This window comes from Chelmon rostratus, chromosome 5 (genome assembly GCF_017976325.1).
Source record: "Chelmon rostratus isolate fCheRos1 chromosome 5, fCheRos1.pri, whole genome shotgun sequence".
Lineage (NCBI taxonomy): Eukaryota > Metazoa > Chordata > Actinopteri > Chaetodontiformes > Chaetodontidae > Chelmon > Chelmon rostratus.
This window is the reverse complement of record NC_055662.1, coordinates 5,020,962-5,047,815: the sequence shown is the minus strand read 5'-3', so window position 1 is coordinate 5,047,815 and position 26,854 is coordinate 5,020,962. Positions and strand designations below refer to the sequence as shown.

The window sequence follows — 26,854 nt, the reverse complement described above, 5'->3', positions numbered from 1 at the left end:
AAGTCAAAATCATCTAGTCAAATGAGCACAATTTGATCTAATGAGGCATCATTACATGGAACCAAAGCGTTTATTCAGAACCGCAGTAGAGCAAGGCACATTTTAAGATTTCAGGAAACTCAGAGCACACCAATTTATTTTAAATTTGATGCAATGTATAAGACACTTTCAATCAGACTGGCTATTACTCTTAATTATTGACAGTATACTGGATGAAATAAATGAGACAGGGACCTCTTCTGGACATTTCCCTGTATGCCGACACTTTGGATCACTGAAAAATAAAAACAAAACATCTGTCCACAAAGAGCAGGTATTGACTTGGAAGTGCTCGACCCAGTGACTTTGGAGAGTGAGACTGAAGATGCACTGTGATTACCAGCTGAGTGGTTGGATATTGATTAGGAGATGGTCAGCAGAGATGATTGGACTCTCAGTGTATTGACTGGCTTGGTTAGTGGAGGGAAACCGGCTACAAATTACCAGTCAGCTCTAATAATTCACAGAGAACAAAGGCGTCAGTGTTTTAGGTAATGTAAGACAGATCAGCCCGTTCTTTGGTAAATCATTCCATTTCATTTTAAGTAAATTAAGGTATTTAGGAAGGTTTAATGAACATTTATTTGACTGAACTGAGATTAAAGGGATATAACTAATACAGACAGTCTCCCATGTAGCCATTCAAAAGTCTCATGAAGCGTGGTCCTGTGTCTCCTCGGGGAGTGAAGGTTGTGCAGGTGGAGCAGCACTGAGCCGCTGGCCCCTTGTCCTTCTGCGGGCCTCTTTACTGGTGTCGGGGGGGGTCTGAGACAGCCAAGCGAGACCTGCACTGTTGCTGCTGTGCTCTGCGTTGCTCTGGTTCCTCAGGCTGCGGCGCACTGAGCGCTTCCCTCTAGTGGCGACTGATTTGAACACATCCTCAAAATTAAAGTCAGTCTGCCAGGGGGCAAGGTCCAAATTGGCTGCTCCCCCCTCCTCCTGGCTATCAGAGCTTGACCTGATGTTGCTTTGCTGCTGGTTAGCTGCTTGGTCTCCCTGCTCCCTCTCCTCCCCTTCATGGCTTGTTTGGTGCTCCTCTGCCTGGTTCTCCTGCCCCTGTAGGACTGAGCTGTTTAAAGAGCTCCTCCTGCCCCGCTTGGTTTTTCTCTGTGCTGGCTCTAAAGTGTCCTCACCTGAAGGTGGGCAGTCTGAGGTGGGAGCATCCAGACTGCCATGGCATTCTAATTTTCCATCCGAGTCTATGCAGTGTTCAGCATCAGTACACGTCTGTCCACTAAGTTCAGTGTCAACTGGTGCCTGTTCAGGTATGCTGTGGGTCAGTGGGGTTTCCCTTGATGCCTCAAAGTTAGTAGTGGTTTGATCTTCACAGTGCTCCTCCATCATTCCTCCAGTCTTGTCCAGAGTGTCCTCATGGAGCAGGATACCATCAGCAACACTGACCTTCCTTTTCTTCAGGCCTCTCCCGCTGACCCTCGGCCCTGCCCTCCTGCTGCTCCTGGTGCTTTCTCTCCTGCAGTCAGAGGATGTGATGAACTCTTCTGAAGGACTTTCCGAGGCATTAGTCACAGTCGGGTCACCGATCGGTTGACTGTTGTTTGTCATTTCAGGGTCCAAGTGGGTCTCATGATTTGGGACTGTCGGGAGAAATGAGAACAAAATTAGGGAAATATTTCAGGAATCAAAAATAAATTTAGTGACTTGACAACCAGAGATTTTGAGGGGTTGTAAGTTAATGTATAGAAGAATGTACTTAGCTGACTTAGCTGATAAAGCTGCATATGTTACCTGTGTAGCTCATAGTGGGAGTCTGCTGTGCTGCTGGAGATGGGCCGATGAAGGACAACCTCTCTGTGATGGGACTCAGGGTGGGGTTCTTGGAGGCGTAAGCCCGAGAGCCGTACAGGGAGCGATCCACATCCCTGTTCCACCGACGTGTTGCTGTGGAGGTCATCTGTGGAAAGACAATCTGCAGCGTTACAAAGGTTTATGCAGACATGGCAGTGTTGAGTGAAATTTGTTAAGTATCCACTTATGATGCAGAGTGATTATTTCTTGTTCATCTGATCAATACTACACTGATTAATTGATTAAAAAAAACAACTACAAAAGAGATGAGACAGATACAATAAGCACTGCTCACTGTCTGGTCCACTTCACAGAGCTGACCGTTCTGTCTGGCTGCATGACATGAAACAGCAGTTTCTTGTCTGAAAAACTAGTTGCTCCAATGAGCACTGCTGGGGAACACAATTAGCCAAATCAGCACCATGGCCGGTTGTAACACTGATGTCAAGCTGTTGTCAAGTTGTGCGCCAGAGCAAAGTTGAAGAAATAACAACAATGGCGATCAAAACAGATGAGACAGACGCTGCTATCAAGGCTGTTCTTTGCCCGACATCATAGATTGTTTTTGCTTCACTCTTAAAACCAAAGCAAAAAAAAAAATAAATGTTGGCATGGCCACATGTCAACTTAAAAGGATTTTAAGTTCAGGTGGATTTGTTTGCCTCTCGTGATTGGTTAGGGAGAACCCACAGAAATCAGTCAGAGTGGACACAATGTCAGACTGAAGATGAAAGCAGAGTATAATGAGATGACAATCTGTCTGACATCAAGCAAACAAGCTCAGTAAATGGACTGCTGTAACGGGAACAACAGGAAGGAGAGCTTCAGCTATCCACACTGCCTTCAAACAACTTGTCTGATGAATAGGGGGATGCATTGTCAGCTACAAACTACCCTGTGCTGCTGCGCAGGACAAACTTCTGTCCAGATAGTTAGCACTCTTGTGACTCATTAACTGTACTCATCTGGATTATCCCATTTATTAACTCATCACAGTCAAATGGATTTAAATGTTGAGGCTGGTGATACTCTATAGTTTTCTTCTTGGCAACAAATGCCATGAAATCACTAAACCAAAGATAAATGTAAACAACTAACAAGTATAGAAGGTATCCCACAGCCTGATGCATCTTATTCCTCTGTTCCTTAGAGCTCCACTGTTGTCTTAAAAGTATTCAAACACATCAACGAGCCACACTGTTGAAGTGGGTGACATGTTCCTTCATTATGAAGAACACGGGCACCGTAGTTTGCTCCCACATACACCGTCCTGCTGCTGTAAATACTCGCACACCAAATCTGCTGCTGTTAGAGGTAATGTTTGTTGAAACAAAAATACTTGTGTGTGTTTTGGGAGATCATTTAATGTTTTCTAAAAATACAAGTTTATATTAGTAATTTGTTTTTGAAGCAGGTATGAATGGCTTGGGGCTGAGAGCCACAGACAGGGGAGGGCAATAGGAAAGTATTGGGACTAACATTGTTGTTTTGGTCTTTTCATGGGATTTGTTGACAATATATATAAAAAAAAAAATCTACATGTGCAATATCACCAACTACGCCACCTTAAAATTACAAGGCTTTATCATTCAAAACAATGAAAAGAAGCACAAACAGTTTATTCCGAAATTGTTTTAAAACATAAATTGGTGTTGTAACAGAGTGTCTACATTTACATATTTTTAGGTAGGAGTATGGCTGGTTCTTAAACACATAATGTCAGGTACCATCAGTTTCAGCTTCCTTTGGGTTAGACGTATTGGATAATAAATCTAACCAGGACTTTATTCCACAGAAAGTGGGACAGGTAAAATGTAATGATTTTCTTGATATTGTCTCTACAGATCAGAAAAAAAAATATCAGTCATAATAATCATCTGCTGATAGTGATCAATGTGACCAGAGCATGTTGCATGTTCATAATGCACAGTGCAAAGTGCAACACATTTCAGAGTAATTTTAAATGATTTGGTTATTGAATAATGTGATTAACAGTTTCCAATGGTTCCTATAAAATATAAAAACATTTTTTTAGACAATGTTTAACCTTATAGATTATAAGTTAATAAAGATAGAAATTGCGCTCAAATTTGACAGTTTTCATACTTTTTGTTTAATCCTCCATTTAAATGTCAGGTAAATTATTTGTGAGGAACATCCCTACTATTCATAATATAATGAATTAATGTCGGATTTCATAATGATTTATAATCCAGTGTTAAGGATCATATATCTGGGGGACATAAATATACATACACGCAGTTCTTGTCTCCAACTCAGCCAAAGTAAGTTGTAGTTAGATTGTGAAGCTATCGGCTCCATGACAGCCTCCCAGAAAGTCATGTCTGCAGACCCCTCTGTGAAGTGGTGTAAAGAGAAATCAAACGAGCAGACTCAGCCAACTTACCGTCATCTTCCCGGAGGCCGCCTTGGCAGCAGAGCGTGTCGACCTCTTCACAGGTTCGCTCTCCTCTGGCTGCTGGGGGAACACAGAGTTGGCATGGGGATGTGTTATATAGATCGTCTCTCTGCCACACTACTTCACACACATTAAGTGGATATTCTCGGACGTGATTAAGCTCAGATTCAGTGGAATTAAACAGTAGATTAGATGGGAGCATGTTATGACCCCTAAATTATAAGGGAGACAATCTCGTCTGGTAAATGAAAATTTCTACAAGTGGGATCAAGCTGAAAGCAGTTTGTGTTAATAGCAGACCTTTCTCTTTCGACTGCTGGAACGAGCTGGAGCCTCACTGGTAGATTCATGCTCTGGTCCAGGCTGCTATGGAAGAGGGTTAGAAATTGTAAAAGTATGAAATGGAAATTTCACAGTTCGGGACTCCTACAGAGGATAGTAATAATTCCTTTGATGATATCAACAGAAAGTCAAGTATTGCTAAACTATAGTTTGTGCACCCACAATGAATATCTAAGAATGTGGAAAAGAAAAAATGAATAAAGCTTAAATGGTGTCAGACCTTTTTCCTTCGGTTGCTAGATTGGGCTGGAGCTGGAGCTTCAACACCCACTTCACAATGCTTCTCCTGCTCTGGCAAGGATGTCAGCTCACCCAGGGCGTCCATCTGGGAGGCTGTGCTGGGTTGAGTCTCAGACTCTGAGGAAAGGATAAAGGATAAGGTTGAGATTTTCATGGGTCCACCCAAACCCTAGGGCCCGAGACACAACCTGGAACCCCGTACAGGTTTAGGTCCATGTTTTTATGATGCATCTTTTGATGGGTTGAAACTAAACAATGACATGTACGGTAGAAGATTTGTAAGACTAACACGTGATGCCTATCTTGCTTATTTTTAAAGTTACCTTCATACAATTACACTAATTTGAGAACGTTTTTCACTACAGCAGACAGCTACTACACAGTCAACATCACAGAACTAATGGACGAGAACTGCAAAGAGATGAAGAGGGAGAGGCAGTGCCTGGATGCAGGCTAGAGATGTGACCCACGTCCAGTTTATCATAGTTATCGTATCATAATGCAGTGCAGTGAGGATGCAGACGTTCCATAGAGGTGAAGCTTAAACACGCTCTGTTTGTCACTGTTGAGAGACTCCAGTCTGCAGTGCAGTTCATACAGTTCACTGACAAACCACCTTATAGAATAACATCAGACATCAAGACCAAGACAGTTGTCAATTTTTCTGTCCACCAGCCAAAACATTTTTCAACCAGCCATAAAACTGCATTAGACACAATGTCATTAAAAACATTACCCACAACTATACTCCCATTGTGCTCCTTATCCAAATGAATAAGGTCCTATACTGTCTGGTTTAACATGTTTATCATTTTGACCACGGTGATATTTAAAGTTTTTACACTTGCAGACTGGCAAACTGAAAAGTCATTTCTTTTAGCTTGACACACTCCAACATGACAGGAGGATGAAGAACAGGAGAGATAAAGACATGGAGTGAGAAGTACAATGGCAGTTCACCTGTCAGGACCGGGGACTGAGACTCCTCATGGAAAGCAGTGTTTAAATTCAATGGCTTGATGTCCCATTCTGAAAACGCAACAAATGGAAAGAGCTGTCAATATCTGCGTGTTACCTTTGATAACAAGTTTATCATTGACCAGCAGATGAAGTCAGTCATTCAACTGTGCTTTCTACAACTTCATAATATGTCAAAAATTTAGAGCTACAACAAATCTGGAAACTCATCCACGCCTTCATTACATCCAGGCCCGACAACTCTGCTACGATCTTCTCTATCTCTTAATAACATACTTTTTCAGAGCTGCTTTGTCTTGAATCTGTTGGTCTTCTGTACTACATATAAAACATCTTACATCACACAAACATAGCTTGACTGCATTCTACTTCCAACTATAAACTGGACTCTCAGGGTCAATAAACTGTAATAACCAACCTGTATCACTCGTCAGTGCAGAGTCAATCTCCTCCACTGAAGAGAAAACAATCTAGGAACAGAATAGAAGAAGACCACACAGAGGGTCATATCCAGGTTCTTGTAAATAATATGCATTTATCAAACAACAACTCAAACATCACTTCAGAATTGTATCCAGTTATTATTCACAAGTATAATACTGAATGGAAAAAAACAGACCTCTGGAAAACTCAATTTTATGACATGTGCAGTCTTGTACAAACACCAGGCATTAAGAAACCAACATTAAAATAATCCTTGCATCTTGTCTACCTTCTCTTCATTGTCCTCTCCCACAGACTGCATTCTGCGGTTGCGAGGCACTGAAAGTGTTGGTGAGGAACCAAACGCGGTGGGGCTGCTGAGGTTTGGCTGCACTTGTGGTGTCTGGGATTCACTCCTCTGCGGCGTCTTCAGCACTGAGCGCAGCTGTAAGCTCCCGCCTGGTGTAGGTGCCCGGGCCGGCGTGCCCCCTTTCTGCAACGGGGTGCTGGGGGGCTGATTCTTATCAAAGAACTCCGGAGAGAGCGGAACTCCAAAGCGCACGCTCTTTTTCTTGCCCTTAACCGTGGAGTTCCCAGTGGAGTCATCGTCCCCTGCAAATAAATAAATAAATAAATGATTGAATGAATGAATGAATGAATAATAAATGAGCCATTTTACCTTTTGTTGCCCTCATTGCACAATGTATGAAGAAAGAATGATAAGGCTACTTTAATCGCTTAGATTGCATACATGGTTCTTAGAGCTTTATTTATATGTTCTCACAAATAATAAAAATACAAAAAAAAAAACAAAACAAACAAAAACAGGATGATTACCAATGTATCTGTATCTGCAACATTTAAGGACTACTTACTTGCATATCTTGAAGAAGATATTGTTTGTATAAATTTGACACATTGCTGAATGTTCACACAACTAGAGAATTTGTTGAATGGGTTAAAATCATGTCGGTCGTAACAATATTGGGACAACTGAATTTGCTAATCGGAGTGATTGGTGCTGAACCTCATATTGCACGACTGTACATAACTTCCAACGTTATTCTGCTATTTGATATGAACACTGGAATTCCACGAGAACCACTAACTCTCCCCTTGTAGCTTAAACACACACACACACACACACACACACAGTATTCTCTAACATAGAAAAAAATCAAATGATGTTAATCAACATTTCCTCCCTGAAAATACAGCTTTAACACTCTACTAGTATGCAGCCTGGATATACTGCACTAAGCTTGGCTCTATATACCAAACCTCAAAGGCAGGGTTAAGCAAGATAAAAGGCCAGTTACTCTTGCATGGCCACGGAGAGCACTGTGTGTTTACCTGTGGGCTTGATCTCCAACAGAGAAGGGAGAGAGGGGATGTGGAAGGAGGATGCAGGCCAGGCTGGTGGAGCAGCTGCAAGACCATCAGGTGGTGGCTGGCTGGGGCTTTGGAGTTCAAAGACGCCGTCCTGTTGAGAGAGAATACATGAGAGCTCCAATTCTGTTGGACTGTAGTTCAAGGAGCATCACAGAGATTACGGAGTAATAGCAAATATTGCAATTTATCATATATGAGCATATGTTTCGCTACATAGAATCTGAAATGTATAAAAAAGTTGTTTTAAGTGAGTTGATTAGATTAATTAATGTTATTCACACTCAGTATTCTTTTAGATTCAAAAATGTATGCCAATATCAGATAAATTGCATTTACATTCACACTTGTCCAGTCTTACTGAACAATGTATGCTTTTTTAAATGCAGAATTGTAGCGTTGAATTGAATTGCATTACACTGTACAGGTGTACCTAAGGTACCTAATGAAGTGGCAAGTGAACATATCTTACTCTGCCGTGCCTGAGAGCGTCATTGTTTTCTAAAATGTGTTCAAACCCATAAATGAGCCACAGTGACTTTTTACATGCACAAAATATTTCAGTTTTTGCCTTCATTATGAAAAAGACAAAATTCCTACTAAACTGTTTACATGGCTAAAAAAAAAAAAAAAATCATATTTCACTAATATTTCCATTTACATGCAACCATGCATATTACAATTAACAAACACAGCCTCCATCTTTTGTCGTTGATATAAAAGTCTATCATAATGTCTAAAAGTAGGTTCTCCTCCCAACCAGATACAGTTGTATGAAAAAGTTTGGGCACCCCTGACAATTTCCGTCATTTTCATTTATAAATCTTTGGGTGTTTCTATCAGCAACTTCATTTTGATCGATCGCAACTAATGGACACAATAATATTTCAGTGGTGAAATGAGTTTTATTGGATTAACAGTAAAAGTGCAATATGAATCAAAACAAAATAGACATGTGCATAAATTTGGGCACCCCGACAGAAAAATCTCATCAATATTTAGTTGAGCCCCCTTTTGAAAAAATAACAGCCACCAGATGCTTCCTATAGCCTGTAATACGTGTCTGGATTCTAGATGAAGGTATTTTGGACCATTCTTTACAAAACATCTCGAGTTCAGTCAGGTTCGATGGTTTCCGAGCATGGACAGCCCGCTTCAAATCATCCCACAGATTTTCAATGATATTCAAGTCTGGGGACTGGGATGGCCATTCCAGAACATTGTATTTGTTCCTCTGCATGAATGCCTGAGAAGATTTTGAGCAGTGTTTTGGGTCGTTGTCTTGTTGAAATATCCAGCCCAGCATAACTTCAACTTTGTGACGGATTCTTTAACATTATTCTCAAGAATTTGCGAGTATTGAGTGGAATCCATGCGACCCTCAACTTTAACAAGATTCCCAGTACCAGCACTCGCAACACAGCCCCCCAGCATGATGGAACCTCCACCAAATTTTACTGTGGGTAACAAGTTTTTTTTCTTGGAATGCTGTGTTCTTCTGCTGCCATCCATAACGGCACTTGTTATGCCCAAATAACTCAATCTTTGTTTCATCACTCCACAGCACCTTATTCCAAAATGAAGCTGGCTTGTCCAAATGTGCTTCTGCATACCTCAAGCGACTCTGTTTGTGGCGTGTGCTCAGAAAAGGCTTCTTCCGCATCACTCTCCCGTACAGCTTTTCCTTGTCCTTGAAGTTCTTTGGAGGTGGTCTGTGGGTTGTTTTTGACCATTCTCACCATTCTTCGCCTTTGCCTCTCTGATATTTTTCGTGGCCCGCCACTTCTGGCCTTAACAAGAACTGTGCCTGTAGCCTTCCATTTCCTCACTATGTTCCTCACAGTGGAAACTGACAGCTGAAATCTCTGAGATAGCTTTTTGTAGCCTTCCCCTAAATCATAATACTGTGTAATCTTTGTTTTCAGGTCATTCGAGAGTTGTTTTGAAGCCCCCATGTTGCCACTCTTCAGAGGAGAGTCAAAGAGAAGAACATGTTGAAATTGGCCACCTTAAATACCTTTTCTTATGATTGGATACACCTGTGTGTGGAGTTCAATGCTGAATGAGCTCATCAGACCAATTTTGTATTCCAATAAGTAGTTACAGGTATTCAAATCAGTGAAATGACAAGGGTGCCCAAATTTTTGCACAGCCTATTTCTAACCTTTGATTTAATTACATACAATTGAATATCGCCACACTTAAAGTTTTTGTCTCAAAAACACCCCAGTACTCAGCTTTGATTAGGAAATGAATGGCATGCCACTTTTATCATTTCCTGTGAAGATAAAGTAAATTATTTTGCAGCCTCAGAGGGGTGCCCAAACTTTTTCATACAACTGCATGTTGGCTTTTCCCTTTGTTTATGCATCTCTACCTCTGCCCTGCAAACTGCTGGTTAGGCAGCGCACAGAGCTGACCGTAAACAGGCAAAAGGCTGTGTGTTCAAAACTACATTAAAAACCCCAACTGAGATACATATTATTGAATGCTCTGTATACATGTCCAAGACAATGCTCCTGAAACCTGAATCACATCGGCATATCCCAACTCTTAATTGGAAAATGCTCCATTTGGAATAAGACCTAATTTGGAAAATGCAACTGGAATATTTCCTTTATATGAACCACTTAAAATACATAATATTGTTTTATCCAGAAAGTAATAGTGGTACTCGCTGTTGGACTGGGTGGCATATTCCTTTATTATGAAGAACATGGGCACTGTAGTTTATTTTGTCTTAATCTCATACAGCGTCCTGCTGCTGGAAATACTTGCATGCTGAACTTGCATGTCCGCTGCTGAAGCTAGCCCCCAAAAGATTCACTCTTCACTGCTGTTAGAGGTGATGCTTGTTGAAACCACAATACTTGTGTGTTTTAGGAAATTATTTAGAGCTTTTACGAAATATAAAGGTTTATATTTGTAACTCTCAGGTGCAGACAGGGTAGGGAGGTTGGAAAGTATTGAGACTATTATATTGTTGGTTTTAATCGTTTCATGGGATTTGTTGACAAGTAAATCATATACATATAGAATTTTATGAGCCTTATCCTTTAACATGAATATATGGCTCATAACAAACACTTTGCGCCTTGTCAAACTACTTTTTGCCATGATCTATGACAGCAGTCCAGGTTCTCAACTCAAGCACAACTTAGCACAATGTTATGAATTCATTTCAGATTTCATAATCACCGTGATTTATAATCCTGTGTTTAGGATGATAAATCTGTGGTGGTATATCTGGGCCCATAAACATACATACACACAGTATGTACCCAGCCTAAGTAAGTTGTAGTTAGATTGTCAGCTATCGGCTCCATGACAGCCTCCCACAAAGTCATGTCTGCAGATCCCTCAATGAAGTGGTGTTAAGAGAAATCAAACAAGCAGACTCAGCCAACTCACCTTCATCTTCATCTTCCCAGAGGCTGTCTTGGCAGCAGAGCGTGTCAACGTTTTCACAGGTTCGCACTCCTCTGGCTGCTGAGGGAACATAGAGTTGGCATGGGGATATGTTATATAGATTGTTTCTCTATCACACGCTCTATAGCAGACTGTTCTCTTTTGACAGCTGGAGCCTCACTAGTAGACTCATGTTCTGGTTCTAGCCGCTATAGAAACGATTTCAAGATGTGGGTGTATAAAATGGGAAGGTTCACAGTATGGGAATCTATAAAGCAGTGATCATCAACTTGGTGGCCTGCAGGCCCCATCCATCAGAATATCAATGAATTCATAAAACGTGAGGAGGAAAAAAATCAGGGCTGCCAACTCTCACGCACTGACTGTGATACTAACACAAGTCACACTTTTCACATGCTCTCACGCCAAACATTTTTTCATGCAGTGAAAAACTTAGAGAAGGGCTTCTTAAAGTCTGCAACTCAGTCTACAGCCGGACCTCACGGCAAGTCAATCCAGACCCCAGCCATAGCTCAGCAATCAACTGGTGGCTCCATGGACCACATCCGTCTTGCAGAATATTAATGGCAAGAGAAAATGTGCACATCTAATGAATCCTCTCCAGTACAAGAGGCCCTGAGTCCAGAGAGTGATCATCAATTAGCCTGACAGACCCTGGCAACAAGCTAAAAAGTCTGTAATTCATAGTTCACCTGATCTACAGAATTGGATTATTCTCCTACTCCATCCTTTCTACTCCACGGACCCACCATCAAACCACTTGGCTGGTAAGTCGCTGCAGCCCATGCAACGCACTGCCTGGTTTGCAGGAGGCAACTCCAGAGTCGTCAGAGAATCAATATAATTATCTATTAGACCCAAGAGGCCTTATTTTTGTTGGCCAATTGTTGCATTGAGTCTCAAACTTCCTGGTATGCCTAACTAACTGCTTCCTCAGTGGTCATCATTATGGACTTGACATGTTTTGAAGACTGTTCACACTGATAATGGCTTATAAAAAAAAACATTAATTTGTAAAACAACAAAAATATGTAACAACAATAGGCTACTTAGGTCTAAAAGATGATGTTTGGTAAAGTCTGGTCTCCACAGTGTCTGCTTTGAAAAATTCTGGCACTTTGGAAAAAGTGAGGACGGGAGGAAACGTGCTATAGTGGATAGTAATAATTCCTCTGGCTAATCAACAGTCAAATGTTGCTATAACATAGCGTGTGCACCCACAATCGATATCTAGGGATGTAGATGAAAAAAAACAAACAAAGATAAAATGAATAAAGCTTTAATGGTGTCAGACCTTTCTCGTTCGGTTGCTAGATTGGGCTGGAGCTGGAGCTTCAACACCCACTTCACATTGCTTCTCCTGCTCTGGCAAGGATGTCAGCTCATACATGGAGTCCATGCTGGAGGCTGTGCTGGGTTGAGTCCCTGAGGAAAGGGTTAGGGTTAGGGCTACAGCTGAAATGACATCTGATTGAGTGCAGGTGCATTTCAATGGGCTTTGGTACAGTTGAATGTTCCATCCACAAGTCCTGTACTCTCTCTGATACTTGCAAACAGCTGTTAAACACAGGGGTGCACCATAGTTATCGGGCCGATAACAGGAAATTATGACGTCATTCCGATAAGTCCGATATCATGACGAACAGCCCCGATAACATATGTGTTTTTGTCAGCACGGCAATGCCTCGCTCCCACTATGAGACCCGAATGGCCTGCAGTGAATGCTGCGTTCATGTGACGTTGGCATAATCAGAAAAGCTCTTTGTCACTGGGAAAAATCAAGACTACCTCCTCATGCCATGAGGAGGCCATGACAATAAGTTATGCCTATCAGGGTCAAAAAACTGTAATAACCAACCTGTATCACTCGTCAGTGCAGAGTCAATCTCCTCCACTGAAGAGAAAACAATCTAGGAACAGAATAGAAGAAGACCACACAGAGGGTCATATCCAGGTTCTTGTAAATAATATGCATTTATCAAACAACAACTCAAACATCACTTCAGAATTGTATCCAGTTATAATTTAAGTATAATACTAAGTGAAAAAAACAGACATCTGGCAAAACTCAATTTTATGACATGTGCAGTCTTGTACAAACACCAGGCATTAAGAAACCAATATTAAAATAATCCTTGCATCTTGTCTACCTTCTCTTCATTGTCCTCTCCCACAGACTGCATTCTGCGGTTGCGAGGCACTGAAAGTGTTGGTGAGGAACCAAACGCGGTGGGGCTGCTGAGGTTTGGCTGCACTTGTGGTGTCTGGGATTCACTCCTCTGCGGCGTCTTCAGCACTGAGCGCAGCTGTAAGCTCCCGCCTGGTGTAGGTGCCCGGGCCGGCGTGCCCCCTTTCTGCAACGGGGTGCTGGGGGGCTGATTCTTATCAAAGAACTCCGGAGAGAGCGGAACTCCAAAGCGCACGCTCTTTTTCTTGCCCTTAACCGTGGAGTTCCCAGCGGAGTCATCGTCCCCTGCGAAGACAGTAAAATAAATGAGCCATTTTACCTTTTGTTGCCTTCATTACACAATGTATGAAGAGACAGAAAATAAGGCTACTTGACTATAATCACTAAGATTGCATACATGGTTCTTAGAGCTTTATTTATATGTGGTAAAACGGTGAGGGTTACTACTTTGAGACACAAGTGTGTAATTACTGCATGGGCTCGAGAACAGTTTGTTTGCAAATGATTACATTGTTTTTATTTACATTCTACACAGTATACTTTTTAGGAACTGGGCTTGTAGTTCAGTGTGCCTGCAAATTTATTTGACATAGATTTAAGGTTTTCAGATATTTTCAGGCTAATTAGACAAGAAAATAGTGAAAGAACCAGAAAACAGTAATTAATCTCAGGGTTTTCCCTACCTCACTCAGCACCTGAGCGTTTTTTCCCCACAGCGTCTTACACAAAAGCACAGAAAAAAAAGAGCCTATGCCGAGATCTCTACCATGTTTTGCCATCATTTGTGCCAGCTTCTGTCGTCTCTCGTGGACAGGAGGTAGGACTGATATTAACTGCTGTGTTCATTCTTTCTGAGTTCCACAGTATTTTAATATTAACAATAATATTTATTTTACTGACATTTTAGATTTGCTTCCAGTGAGATATATTTGAGTATAATTGGGAAACAGACCTTCAAATCAGTCCCAGTCACTGAGTTGACAGACTCGTCTGGCATCATGACATGAAACAACAGTTTGTCATCTGAAAAAACAGATGATCCAATGAGCGCACAATGACTCATGATTAGCCGATCAGCACCTTGGGTAAGACTAAAGCCTCTGTCATGCTGTTGTCAAGCACTGTCAATCTGCGCACCAGACCCAAGGAGGAGTAATAACGATGGCGACCACTACAGAGAAGACAGACGCTGCTATGGAGGCTGTTTTTTGCCCGACATCATAGTTTGCTTTTACTTTGCTCCACTCTTAAAACTCCAGCAAATCAGTATGTCTGCATGATTCCACATCAGTATCTTCTTAAAATGATGTTAGATTCAGGGTGATACGTTGATCTCAAGTGATTAGTTAGAGAAAATCGGGAAATCTCCCTCCCCTACAACAATCGGTTAGAGTGGACGCCCTGTCAGACTGGATGGAAACAGAGTGTAATGAGTTCACAAGTCTGTCAGATATCAGGCAAATTATTGTGTGTGTATACAGTGATTTTGTTCTAATCTTTACTGCTGCTGCTCTTGAAACAATATGCAATTATGTTTAAAATACAAAGCCTTTGGACAGCATGGAATATCATTGCCGCACTCTCCTAACTGCTATAAGGAGTTGTGACAAATTTTTGCTTTACTGGCATAATTTCATGATCATGACCCTCACCTGACTGACTGAGTTGCCCAGAGAGAGCTCATTGCACTCTGCACCCCTAAATCCAAAGACCTCCTACATCGTGAAGCATCAGGCTCGTTTGGGGGAGTGAAACATTCGCTGCATGCCTGCCCTGGTGTCAAATCTGGACTGCTGTTCCGAGCTACTCTGCAGATTACTCTGCCAAGTGAATGGCAATGGATTTCATGAAGGCAAGTATTAAAAAAAACTCACTTAGAATAGCTGCACTGTGGCCGTTTTGTTCAAATATGAAAGGGTTGGGCTCCATGACAGAATATAACGTGTGATGGTAAAAATGTGTCATTTCGGATGTGGGAGCTATTTCATTTAAATTTCTATTTGAAAATGATGTCTGGTTTTCGAAACCTCAAACATATAAAATGTTACTTGATATAATTACACTGTGCAGACAGATTCATAGCGTCCTCACCCAATTATTCTAGCTGAGATTCTGTGTTAAAATTGTTACCATGTACATGTTTAACCAGGAAACTGATCACAGCTGGCATCAGCATGAACCCAGTGTGCACCTGTTGGTCACGTAACATACTGGGTGTGTTTGATTTGTGTCACTTAGTGTGCTCGCCTAATGGTGCATTAAATCAGTAATTATGTCGTGGCACAATAATGACTGACAAAATGTCTAACATCAAATCATAGCATTGATTCATTCTACAACTGCAAATCTACTTGTCAAAATTGACCAAGCCAACTATTATGATTTCCATTCCACTCACTCCAGTTGACTGTGTTTGCTGCCCCATCTCAGTCACATGATGAACACTAAAACTGACCACCAGAATCCCATGACCCACAGGATTTGAGAAAAAAAAATGTCAACCTGTAATGACAAGTGGCGCTGCTTCTCCTCACCTCCCCCAGAGCCACTTCTTCCTCTGGCCATTACGCAACAGTTGAAAACATACATCTCATGTGATGTTGGTCTAATGCTATAGATTAATTGGGATATTTAGATTTGATCAAAAATTAGGATTTCCTATCCATTTATGTAGTTACGATATCTAATTACTTCAGATAATTTCTTTTGGCTCCTCATCCCTCTCAGTTTCTTAACGGTACCTCAAGGCTTATTTAATGTTATGTCTTCAAGATTTCTTTTGTGTTTCGACTCATCAATGCATCTGAAACCATACTTGATCTGGTCTGATGGTCTTCATACACAAATCCGGTATGTTGCTACATTTATGACTTCAGTCAATCATTTATTCATTAAATGTTCATTAACTGTTGCCATTTATTTGTATGTGTAGTACTTATTGTGTGTGTGTGTAGTTAGAAGTTAGTGTGTGTAGTTGTAGTGATAGTAGTGATAAAGCTTTCAATAATAAAGAACCCAGTTATATGAGCTTGTGTGTATCAAGTATTACGGTCGCTGTACATGAGTCAAGAACAAGAACTGAGCAAGATTTCTTCCCTGTCAAAGGGTGGTGTCCTGAGGTGAATTTAATGCAAGCTAAATTTTGTTAGCTAATAAAAATACTGACTCTTTCTGATAGCCAGAAGTGAGTGTAAAGCTGCTAACTCTACTGAGTTGATAACTCTTAGCAAAATAAAGTTATTCGCTATAACAACTGAATATCCTTTAAGGTACAATATGCTACCCTCGTTCAGCTGCTTATCCATCTGTAGAATACTCTCATAATGTAATTGATGGCTCAGTCTTAAACTGGATCGTTCCTCTACCAGAAACAGTGTACCCTCAAGCTCTGCCAAGAATACTCAATGTTTTATGGATGAACTTAATGTTTCAGATCTTTGGCATTTCTTTAACCCACCTTGGAGACAATATCCTTCCTCCTCTTAAGTCCACCACACCTTTACTCGTATTGACTGACAATCTACTTATGCCATCTCTACACACTGCTCTTCCAATGCTATTGTGTTTTCAGACCACTCCCCAGTACTATTGGAGTTGTGTTCAAGAATATGACAGTGCTCCTGCTGCCTGAATACTTGTTTAGTGTCAAAAAAGGACTTTGTTAACTTTGTATCCAGTCAAATTGATTTTTTTTTTTTATTGCAGTTAATGGAGCACCTGGGATCTCGGCATCACTGCTGTAGTAAACACTTAAGGCATATTTACTGTAACAGGGGAAATAATTTCATATAGTGTGTGTAAGGGAAAACTTTTAAAACAATTACCTATACTGACAAAGCAAATTAGTCAAATAGACAATATCTATGCTGCCTCCCCATGCTCAGACATATATAAGGAGCGTCTTTCTCTCCCAGCAGAATTCAACATTCACTCCTAAACTCAAGCAGAGGATCTATTATTTAAATCCAAATGTGCCGATTACAAACACAGGGATAAAAGCAATTTAACTGCTCAGTATATTACCACACACATCAAACACCCATCGGATTCCTCAAACTCTGAGCCACTACAGCCTGACAACAGATCCCACACAAATTAATGAACATTTGACACCTCGCTATATACATCTGAACAAAACCCTGACTCCTCTTCTCCGGGGAATTTTTTTTTAACCCGCCGGAAATAACAAAGATAAGCCTGACACAAGCAAGAAGCTGAAGGAACCAATCATTACACTCTAGATGACTTCCAATGAGGTGCTTACTCAGTGCAAGAAGGGAAGTGCCCAAGACTGGATGGCTAACCAATCAAAAAATTTGTTTATAAATATATATATATATATATATATATATATATACAATTTCTGTTACTGTGAATAGTTAAGTGAGTAGAAATTGGACTGATCTCTGAGAGGCATAAAGTTAGTCAGAAGCCATAAAGATGAAACATTCTCTTCAAAATGTTAAGCAGCTCTGGGCTCCTCTAAGCAGCTGCCTAACACTCTGAAAATTAAAATAACTGACGCCCACAAAGCAGGAGAGGGATATAAGACGATAGTAAAGCGTTTTGTGGTAGTTGCTTCCTCAGTTCATAATGTAATTAAGAAATAGCAGTTAACAGGAACGGTGGAGGTCAAGTTGAGGTCTGGAAGACCAAGAAAACTTTCTGAGAGAACTGATAGTAAGATTGCTAGAAAGGCAAATTAAAGCACAAGTCTGACTGCAAAAGACCTTCAGGAAGATCTAGCAGACTCTGACATGGCGGAGCGCTTTTCTACCGTGTTGCTGCACAAATATGACCTCCATGGATGAGTCACCAGAAGAAAACTTTCCTGTGTTCTCACCACAAAATTCAGTGTCAGACGTTTGCAAAGGAGCATCCTCACAAGCCTGCATTCAAGAAACAAGTCCTGTGGACTCAGGAAGTTCAAACAGGCCTTCGTGGCAACAATGAGCAAACGTTGGAGAAAAGAGGGTGCAGGATTTCATGAAACCTCTTCAACTGGACGGGGCTGGATCGATCATACTTTGGGCTTGTGTTGCAGTCAGTGACACGGGGAATATTTCAGTAATAGAGGGAAGAATAGATTCAATTAAACACCAACAGATTCTGAAATGATACAACACACCTCAAATAATCCACAATGAGGACCAAGCTGAAGGTCATCGGTGGCCCTCACAGTCCCCTGACTTAACATCATCAAAATCTGTGATTAGACCTCAAAAGAGCTGTACATGCACGATGGCCCAAGCATCTCACACACAACTAAAAGCCTTTTGAAGAGAAACATAGGAGAAAATCCCATAAAAAAGAACTGAAAAAATCCTAGCTGGCCTACAGAAACTTTTACAAGCTGTGATACTCGTCAAAGAGGGTGTTAGTAAGTACTGACCATGCAGGGTGCATGGAAAGCAAACTTTTCAAAGACATCTTCAGTGACTAGCTTGCTGATATGAGCGATGTATTTCACCATACACTAATACTTTCCTCTCTGTGGAAGTCTGAAAGCCCTTTGTGTTTTATACTTGGCAAGTGCTTAGTAAATAAAATTGATTATTATGATTATTAATTCATAACCTGAATCGCTTTTCTTCTGAAATATATTAACCATTGCTTCCTGGACACCAATAGCGCAAATAACCTGCAATTTTGTCTACTGACAGACCTAGACTGAACTTTTCAGACCTAAATGTATGATTCAAAGTTATAGTTTGAGTTTGCCAGGACTATTAATTACCACTGACATCAGTTTATCAAACCATACATCTGAAACCACTGCTCCTTGCCAGAGTTGAATCATAAGCCTTAAACCTCTGCAGGCAAAACAAACAAGCAAGTCAACTTTAGCAACTGAACGAAATTTAACCATTTAAAACAAGTAGGGAAGAAAGCAACATGAATCTATAAACCTAATAAAATCACAGTTACCAGTCAGCAGTGACTAAAATTTTAATTGGAAGGATAATGCAACTTAGATAATAAGTCCTCTTAACTTCAAATGTCATTCAACCTCCATGTGCTACAATATGACGTGACTTGATGGTACGTTCACAGTGTTTCCACAACATAATCAAGAGCAGCCTTTTAGACCCCACTTTTTTGGGGGGAATGTCTGAGTGTAATGTGAAAAACAACAACTTGTGTTGACACACACGCACGCACGCACGCACGCACGCACGCACGCACGCACGGGTAATATATGCAAGTGGCTGGTAGCTGGTGGCTGGCCACTAGCCATTTTGCCTCTTGCTTTGCTATGGAGAGTACTGTATGTCTACCTGTGGGCTTCATCTCCAGCACTGAAGGGAGAGAGGGGATGTGGAAGGAGGATGCAGGCCAGGCTGGTGGAGCAGCTTTAAGACCATCAGATAGTGGCTGGCTGGGGCTTTGGTGTTCAAAGACGCTGCCCTGTTGAGAGAGAATACATGAGAGCTCCAATTCTGTTGGACTGTAGTTCAAGGAGCTTCACAGAGCAGGTTACTGAGTAAAAGTGATGCAATTGCAATTACTGAAATTTTCTGATATTAGCATACATTTTTGCACATAGAATATGGAAGGACCCAGAATGTGAAATGTTCTTAATTCATCTAACCATCTTACTGTAGGTTTTCTTTGCATTTCTTTCCTTGCAACATTTAAAACTGATCCACTAACAAAAATGTGTCGAAAACGTGACAAAAACTGCATTTCATACAGTCGCTGCGTAACAAAAGAAGTAGTTCACCAGCAGAAAATGGAATGTGAGGCAGAAGAGGTGGAAAAATGCTGAGTTAGCATTAGCAAATACAGCTCCGATACAGCCGTAGGACAGCAGATTAGAAAACTGAGGCCGATATATCTTAGTTGCAAGTAACAACGAGAATGTAGTAGTGGAAAAAAAAAACCCCACTCCAAACCACAGAGAGTAATTAAAACTATTAAAACAGTATCAATTTCTAAAAATGGGCTTTCTTTCTAGATACCTGCATGATCAGACATATTGAGCTCTTTTCGGTAAGACAGCACTTTGTTGAGAGGAAACCTTCTCGAAAGCAGAGCACCAGCACCTTAAGTCTGCCTTGTTATTACCTGCTGAGTGGCTGCAGTTGAAATAAATATGATTACTGCTCTGCACCATGTTGCGACAAAAGTGTGCTATACTGAGTCTGTGGGCAAAGGCCATTGCATGTTTCATTCAGAAAAATGTGTGCTTGATTAATAAACCTAAAAAAATAACTAACTTAATTTCACCTTGGTGGTTTTTAACTGCCTGCATGAATTCTTACTGAAACTGGTTCTGCTGTCAATTTTAAAACAGCTTTTTACTGGTCTTAACTGTGTTTGTGACCCCCCCATGTCAATAATAACGTCATCCTGTTACTCAAATAGCACCACCGCAGGAGGGAGGCCTGTGTCATAGTAGCATCACTAAAAGTTTCAGTAATCAGTTTCTCTTTGATTCATGCCTAAATATGTGTGTGTGTGTGTGTGTGTGTGTGTTGCAGTCTGGATTTAGACCTAACCTGTTGGGTCTTAGTAAGGGAACAGGCTGGGCGTTCAAAGTCAGCATGAAGGGGTGGAGATATAAGCACAGCTTGGGCCACAGTCTCACTGGATGGCAGCGGCCCTTGTGTCACTGGTTCTTCGTCCCCCTGTGGATATAATTAAGGAATTCCCACTGTTTTCATTCTGCTGCACAGCACCACAACATTCAGAACACTACTACAGTGGGTACAATAAATAAAAACTTACCAAACTGCTGTTTTAGAATAATACAGAAGACACATATCTTGATATTGTACTTTACATGATACAAGCAGAAGCTTCAAGTTGAGAAACAAACAAATGGGACAAAAAAGATGCAACGATAAATAAATAAACTTCAATATCAAGCACTTAAACTTGCTTTGCTTGAGAGTGCTTGTTTGTCTCTTTTTGGATGCTTGCAGTGAAAAAGCCCTGTGTCGCACTGAGATCTACCATTCATAGAGAAGTTAAAAATAATCAACAGATTCAATGGAAGCTAAGTGCAGAGAGGTAAAACCTTTTGGGTAAATTATTTACGGCAGTCAAGTAAGTCCACGGTCAGAGTGAGTGTACCTCCTGTTCCTTTAAAGTGAAGTGGAGGATCGGAGTGTTGGTCTCTCTAATCTGCAACTCGCAGGTTTCTCGGGGGCCCAGGCGCCTCCTCTTGCTGGGTGTGGGTGTCATCAGCGGTGGGTGGTTCTCCTTCTCTCCATCAGGGCTGTTCCCATCTGAGGGGGGGACCCATTGAAAAGGCATGTTATATAAAAATTAACATACAAAAACTAATGGGACTTGGGGACAAAAGAGTTGAATAAAAATCACATAAACATAAAAAACACTGCTTGAAAAAGTCTGACTTCAGCAACAAAGCTGAGAAAACTGTCCAATTTAAGGAACTGACCAAGCTGAAGAGAAATGACTGCTGTAAGATGTTGTCACAGTCAGGCTTATACAGTGCTATGTGCGTTAATCCATTGCTTTTGAACAGTGCCTCCAGACATCATACTGGCATAAATCCTTGTTGAGAAATAAAACTATTAATCCTGTGGCAATGAGGCGGCCTTACCAGACAGATAATCTCTTGTCTTGATGCGTCCTCCAGTGCTGCTGTCCTGCCTTGGCATTGGATCACAGACCTCACTCTCTTCCACATCCATCAGGGTCTGGAAGGAGGCCATCTTCTGCCTTAGTGAGGAGGCGACCTGGGGAAGGAAGGGGCTATTTCTGACAAGCTGAAAGTTGAGACAGAAAAAAAACAAATATATCTGCTCAGTGATGGATCTTGGCAGGTCATAGACTTCTGAAATTACTGAAGTGGTATTACTAAGAGGCAGCACATTTATCACATGGTCCTTACACACACACACAGCCCAGGAATATTATGGTTTGCTGAGCTGCGCATCATCTAAGAGGCAAGTGACAGTAAGTCTCATGCTTCACACAAGAGTGAAGGAATAATTTATTTCAAGCAAAGTTTGACCCAGAAAGTATCCCTTTAGTATCAGAATCACCACCTGCAGGCTTGAGAAGTGGTTGTTTTCCTGGTGGAAAAAGTACCTCAAGTCCATAGAAACTCCATAAACCACTTGTGCAATAAAAAGCACATTTCCTTTGTTCATTATATGCTCACTGTGTTTTAAGCATGTATAATTTTGCCAGCCTATGGCTGCATACCCTTTCATTTGAAGCCTTAGTACAAGCCATTTGCGTTTGTGACTACTCATTCCATTGGCTCAAGCTTTTTAGTGCCCACCTCCTGTCTTTCAACAATGCTGATGTTGACAAATGCTTAATAGCATCAGAAATCAATGATAAGCTATCTCTGAGGTTATTTATTGTTAGTCCAATGAAAAAATGTTTCAAATAAGGAAGGACAGCACAGAGTTTAGATTATGGTGTAAAAGTGATCTGAAAAGTGGCCATGTATGTTATGCTTTTCATGCCTCCACTGAGACTTACTATTACAGTACACTGTGACTGACTTAATAGCAACCTCTTAGAGCTACGTGTAAGTCTGTGATGGTTAATATTGGGTAAGGTATCACTTCAAGGGATCTCTATGAGATGATACTTAATAATGTTGGAAAAAGCAGTAATGTACTGTAATGTTAATGTATTTATTGTGGCAGTTGTTTTAAGTTGCAAGGGTTTAAGCATTACTACACTTGCACTTGTTTGACATTTCTCTCCACATTGATCTTGTCAAGGCTTATTTTGCACAGCTGATATATTTGGTCCATTCTGCTAATTCCCTCACTCTAGTATTTTAATTACAGAGAAGCCAGGGAGGGCCCAGCTTTCTTGAAAGAAATACACATTCTTTTCATTGAGTAATACTGATTATTTAATTGTATTAATATTAATATTTCTATTACTATAATGATGGAATGAGATACATATTAAATGTAACTTAATAGATTTGTCCACCAAGACAGAATATTTTAACAGGTCAGAACTTGGAAAGTGACAAAACAAGCACGCAGCTACATTTTCTCAGATGAACCTGTTTTTTCCTTTCTGATTTTACAGCATATTTAATCATATATCAGCCAATGTGTTGGTCAGCCTCTACTTCATATTGTTTGGTTGTGGGTGTACAAATTATTGCTACACTTCAATTGTTCTTTCATTACATTACTTTTAAATGTGTGTACCAAAACCTCAGTAAACTGTCTACATGACTGAGACTATGAAAAGTTATGTGTGCAGATTTAAGTCATCTCCTTGTATTAATATGCTGCATAGAACATATTGCTACTGATATAAACAACTATTCGTATGTTGTTGTCGCAGTGACAGTCCTTATATGTGTCTGATAAAGAAGCACAAAGCTTGCAGTCACATATAGTATATGCAATATCAGTCAATTTCAATATTGATCACAGAGCACCCACAAAATCCAGACTGTAATCTGAACACTGCCTCACACTCAAATATGATGTAAAAGAGGTGCAAGATTTGCTCATTTATATCCAAGAAGCATCTCACCTCTGGAGTTCGGAGTGTTTTTGGAGTTTTCATTCGTTGTTGTGCCATGAAACGGATGAGGGAGTTTGTCTCTGGTGAGCCCCGGACCCCGATGTTGGACCTCCGCCTTGCCTTTATTTGTGCAAGACGAGACTTATCTAGAGGCAGAAGGAGAAGAATGTCACTGCAGTAACACCCAACTGGTGACATATCAGGAAGACAAAGTGATTTTTGTCTCCGATTTTATGCATGAGCGGTGCTGAAGAGTGCATCTGTTATTGCTTTGGTCAATTTGTGACTGTAGTGTGGTTTAATATGCTCGCATTTCTTTCTGGGTGGTTTAAATCTTAATATTACAGATAATAGCAAACACTGCAGTATATACACGACACACATTTCTCATGGTCTCTTCCAGTGGTGGCTGAACACAGTCCTATAAATATGAGGTAAACACTTCTGTCTATGGAAGACTGTAAATGCACTGCAGTTAAGCAACAAAGAAGAAGCAGTCCTCTCACCTTTGTTGTTTGACAGTGATGTTGGGGTAAAACTCTGGACAGAAATGCCAAACTGACAAGGTGTGAGCTCAGAGAAATTCAGGGGGGCTGAGGTGTCATTTAAAACAAGGGGGGAGTCCTCTTCTGAGGGGGACAATGCTCTCTCCTGCTGATCTCCCTCAGTGCTACCAGTGCTCCTCTCCACGGTAGCCATCTGCATAGAAAATTTTAATACATTTTATAATTCAAGAGAAGCTGTACCACAAGAACATGTGTCAACAGTAGTTATTGGGGGAAACTTGAAGATGGGTGACAACACGGGGACAGTCAGTCACCTGTACGTCTTTAACACAGTAACTCATCTTGTTCCATTAGCGTCATGACAGTAAACAATAACATGAAATCAAAAACTTAGTGTGAGCAAAATATCATTCCAAAATGCATAAAGCTGCAAAAAGTACAATGTTCCACTGACTTTAATAGGATGCCGATATAGTTAGCCTCATACTCCCGGGGAACTATGAAAACAAGCAAATAAGCTAGCTTTAGCATTAATTCAAAACTTCCTGCACGTGCTTCACAATAAATGCGTTTATTGACTAGTGAATTGAACAGTTCGCTAACAGTTAGCGTTAACTTCAACAACAACAAATGACTTCTGCCTGGGATGTAACGTTATTGTCGCCCACTGTCTCGGAAAAATAAAACGAACGCCAAATGTTTGTTTAACGCTAGCCTGCCATGACCCTCCATTCACACAAGACATTAACCGACGTAAACGTTAACAGTGACTAGCGACAGCAGTGATGAAGAAAATGGAGTGACAGCAAGTAAAACACCTACCTTGTAAATGTAAGGTCAATAAAAGGGGTGTCTGCTGTTAAAATATATATAAAAACACATAGAGACTACTGTGTCATAAAAAGTTCACTAATATCTCGATCTCGTATAAAATACAAACAAAAAGAACAAGAGCGCGATTCAAATTACACTCCACGCCAGAACCAGCCAATAAGGTCCGGCTGCAGCTGCGTATGGATCCCTCCGCGAACAAGTCACCAACACTCGTAAACAACACACACTTATACAGCTTCAAAAACACGATGTGTATTGTGTAGTTTTGTTTACAAATCCATGAATAAAAATGACACATGTGTCAATAATAATTGTGAGGCAGTATCGTTCGGAGGACCTAATTTCCGTATTTTGCAGCGCGTGAAAGGAACCGGAACTCGTTTAATATGAATTGACCAATAGAAATACCAAACAAGATACCACGTGACCTTCGACGGTCACTCGGTCAGTAAGCACATAGACTTTCTAAAGTGAATGTTTTTGCATATATTGTACCCGACTCATGTTCTTACAATCAACACAAGTATAAGATTAGAAAAACAGGTTTGTAAATGGTATTTACAAAATCCGTTGACTGCTAATTTATATTGATACTCAGCAAGCACTGATTCCAGATGCATAACAAGCAAGCGAAAGCAATAATTTGGAGGTAAAATTAAGAACAACAACTTTTGTCTTGTTAACCAGCTGGACTGGGACTTCCTCCCTCAACTGTAGGTCCCTTCTGCTGTTGGCTGGAGCTGGACTGCTTGTCAGTGTTAAAACTCCCTCGATCTGTAAGGCAGACAGGTAGCTATCAGCATTTTCTTATTAGATTATATTGTGTGACATACTGTATTGTACGTATTCCTTTCAACACGTTTAAGATTAGATGTTCAGTTGGTGATAAGACAAACGACCACTATCATAAACCGAAATGAATGGCACTTAAAGAAAAGCAATTAACAATGTATTTAACCATAAATTACCATATTTATGTGGTACAATAAAACTACAATAGTTTTCTCTAAATCTTTGTGACTGAAAATCAATAAGCCCTAACAGGTGGGTGAACTGTGGTCTAGTCTTGAAAAGCTCAGTAAACCCTGCCCACACACACCAGTTGCAAACACACACAGAGTTCCTCCTTTTGTGAGGTTTGAGAGTCTGTGGCGCAGCTGAGTACACTGAGATCAGATGCAACTGTGAGCCTCTTTCCACAGCCTGGGCTGTCGACCACATGAAGCATGTGGCTTCTTCTGTTGACACCAGGCAAGGCTGTGCAAGTCGATGGAAGCTTGACAACAGTTGTTGTTGTTGTTGTTGTGCGGCACAGGCTGAGGAAAAGAAACAACATAGACATTCACTGGTGAAATAATCCTGTGTGTGTACGAGTTTCTGTCCAAAATGAGATGTTTACAATTTGAAAAACTGGAAGTCTTATTTTGAGAGAATAGAATGGCCAACACAATGATAGGCTGCACAGAGTTTTGGAAACCAAAAGTCTCAACTACAAAGTTTACTTAGAATCCACTCATATATTTACTAATCATGCTCTGCTATTCCTGCAATTTTGGGTTGTGAGTTACGATGTTTCTGCACAGGCCTTTTCAGCTTTCTTTAGGGTGTATATTTTGGATTATGCTTAAGGCTCTCATTTCCTCACAGAAAATACATTTCAAATGATCACAGCGTAACTGACTAACTGTCAGCATTTTAGGGGTAATGAGCTCAAGTTCCCCTTTGTCAACACCACTCATCTTGTTCCAGATGTCTTGCTCTGACCTGATTTTGAGT

General features: G+C 40.7%; 1 protein-coding gene across 7 annotated transcripts; it reads right to left on the bottom strand.

The window, feature by feature from the left end:
- Positions 1–31: 31 nt before the first annotated feature.
- Positions 32–25,403, bottom strand: cdca2 (cell division cycle associated 2). 7 transcript variants are annotated; one of them, XM_041937287.1, is made up of 21 exons: positions 25,067–25,403; positions 24,699–24,741; positions 24,245–24,437; positions 23,748–23,884; positions 21,826–21,991; positions 21,333–21,487; positions 20,756–20,884; positions 19,532–19,661; positions 13,216–13,538; positions 12,924–12,975; positions 12,360–12,490; positions 11,048–11,125; positions 7,601–7,730; positions 6,537–6,859; positions 6,243–6,294; positions 5,807–5,875; positions 4,827–4,963; positions 4,565–4,630; positions 4,253–4,324; positions 1,786–1,951; positions 32–1,634 (listed from the first exon to the last, which is right to left on the bottom strand). In XM_041937287.1, exons 3-21 carry the CDS (start codon positions 24,435–24,437, stop codon positions 691–693), a joined length of 3,453 nt encoding a protein of 1,150 aa, XP_041793221.1. In that variant the 5' UTR covers positions 24,699–24,741; positions 25,067–25,403; the 3' UTR covers positions 32–690. The 7 variants fall into 7 exon arrangements, with proteins under 7 accessions (XP_041793221.1, XP_041793219.1, XP_041793214.1 ...); XM_041937285.1 differs by lacking the exon at positions 24,699–24,741; XM_041937280.1 differs by lacking the exons at positions 24,699–24,741; positions 25,067–25,403 and adding an exon at positions 24,559–24,654.
- Positions 25,404–26,854: the final 1,451 nt, after the last annotated feature.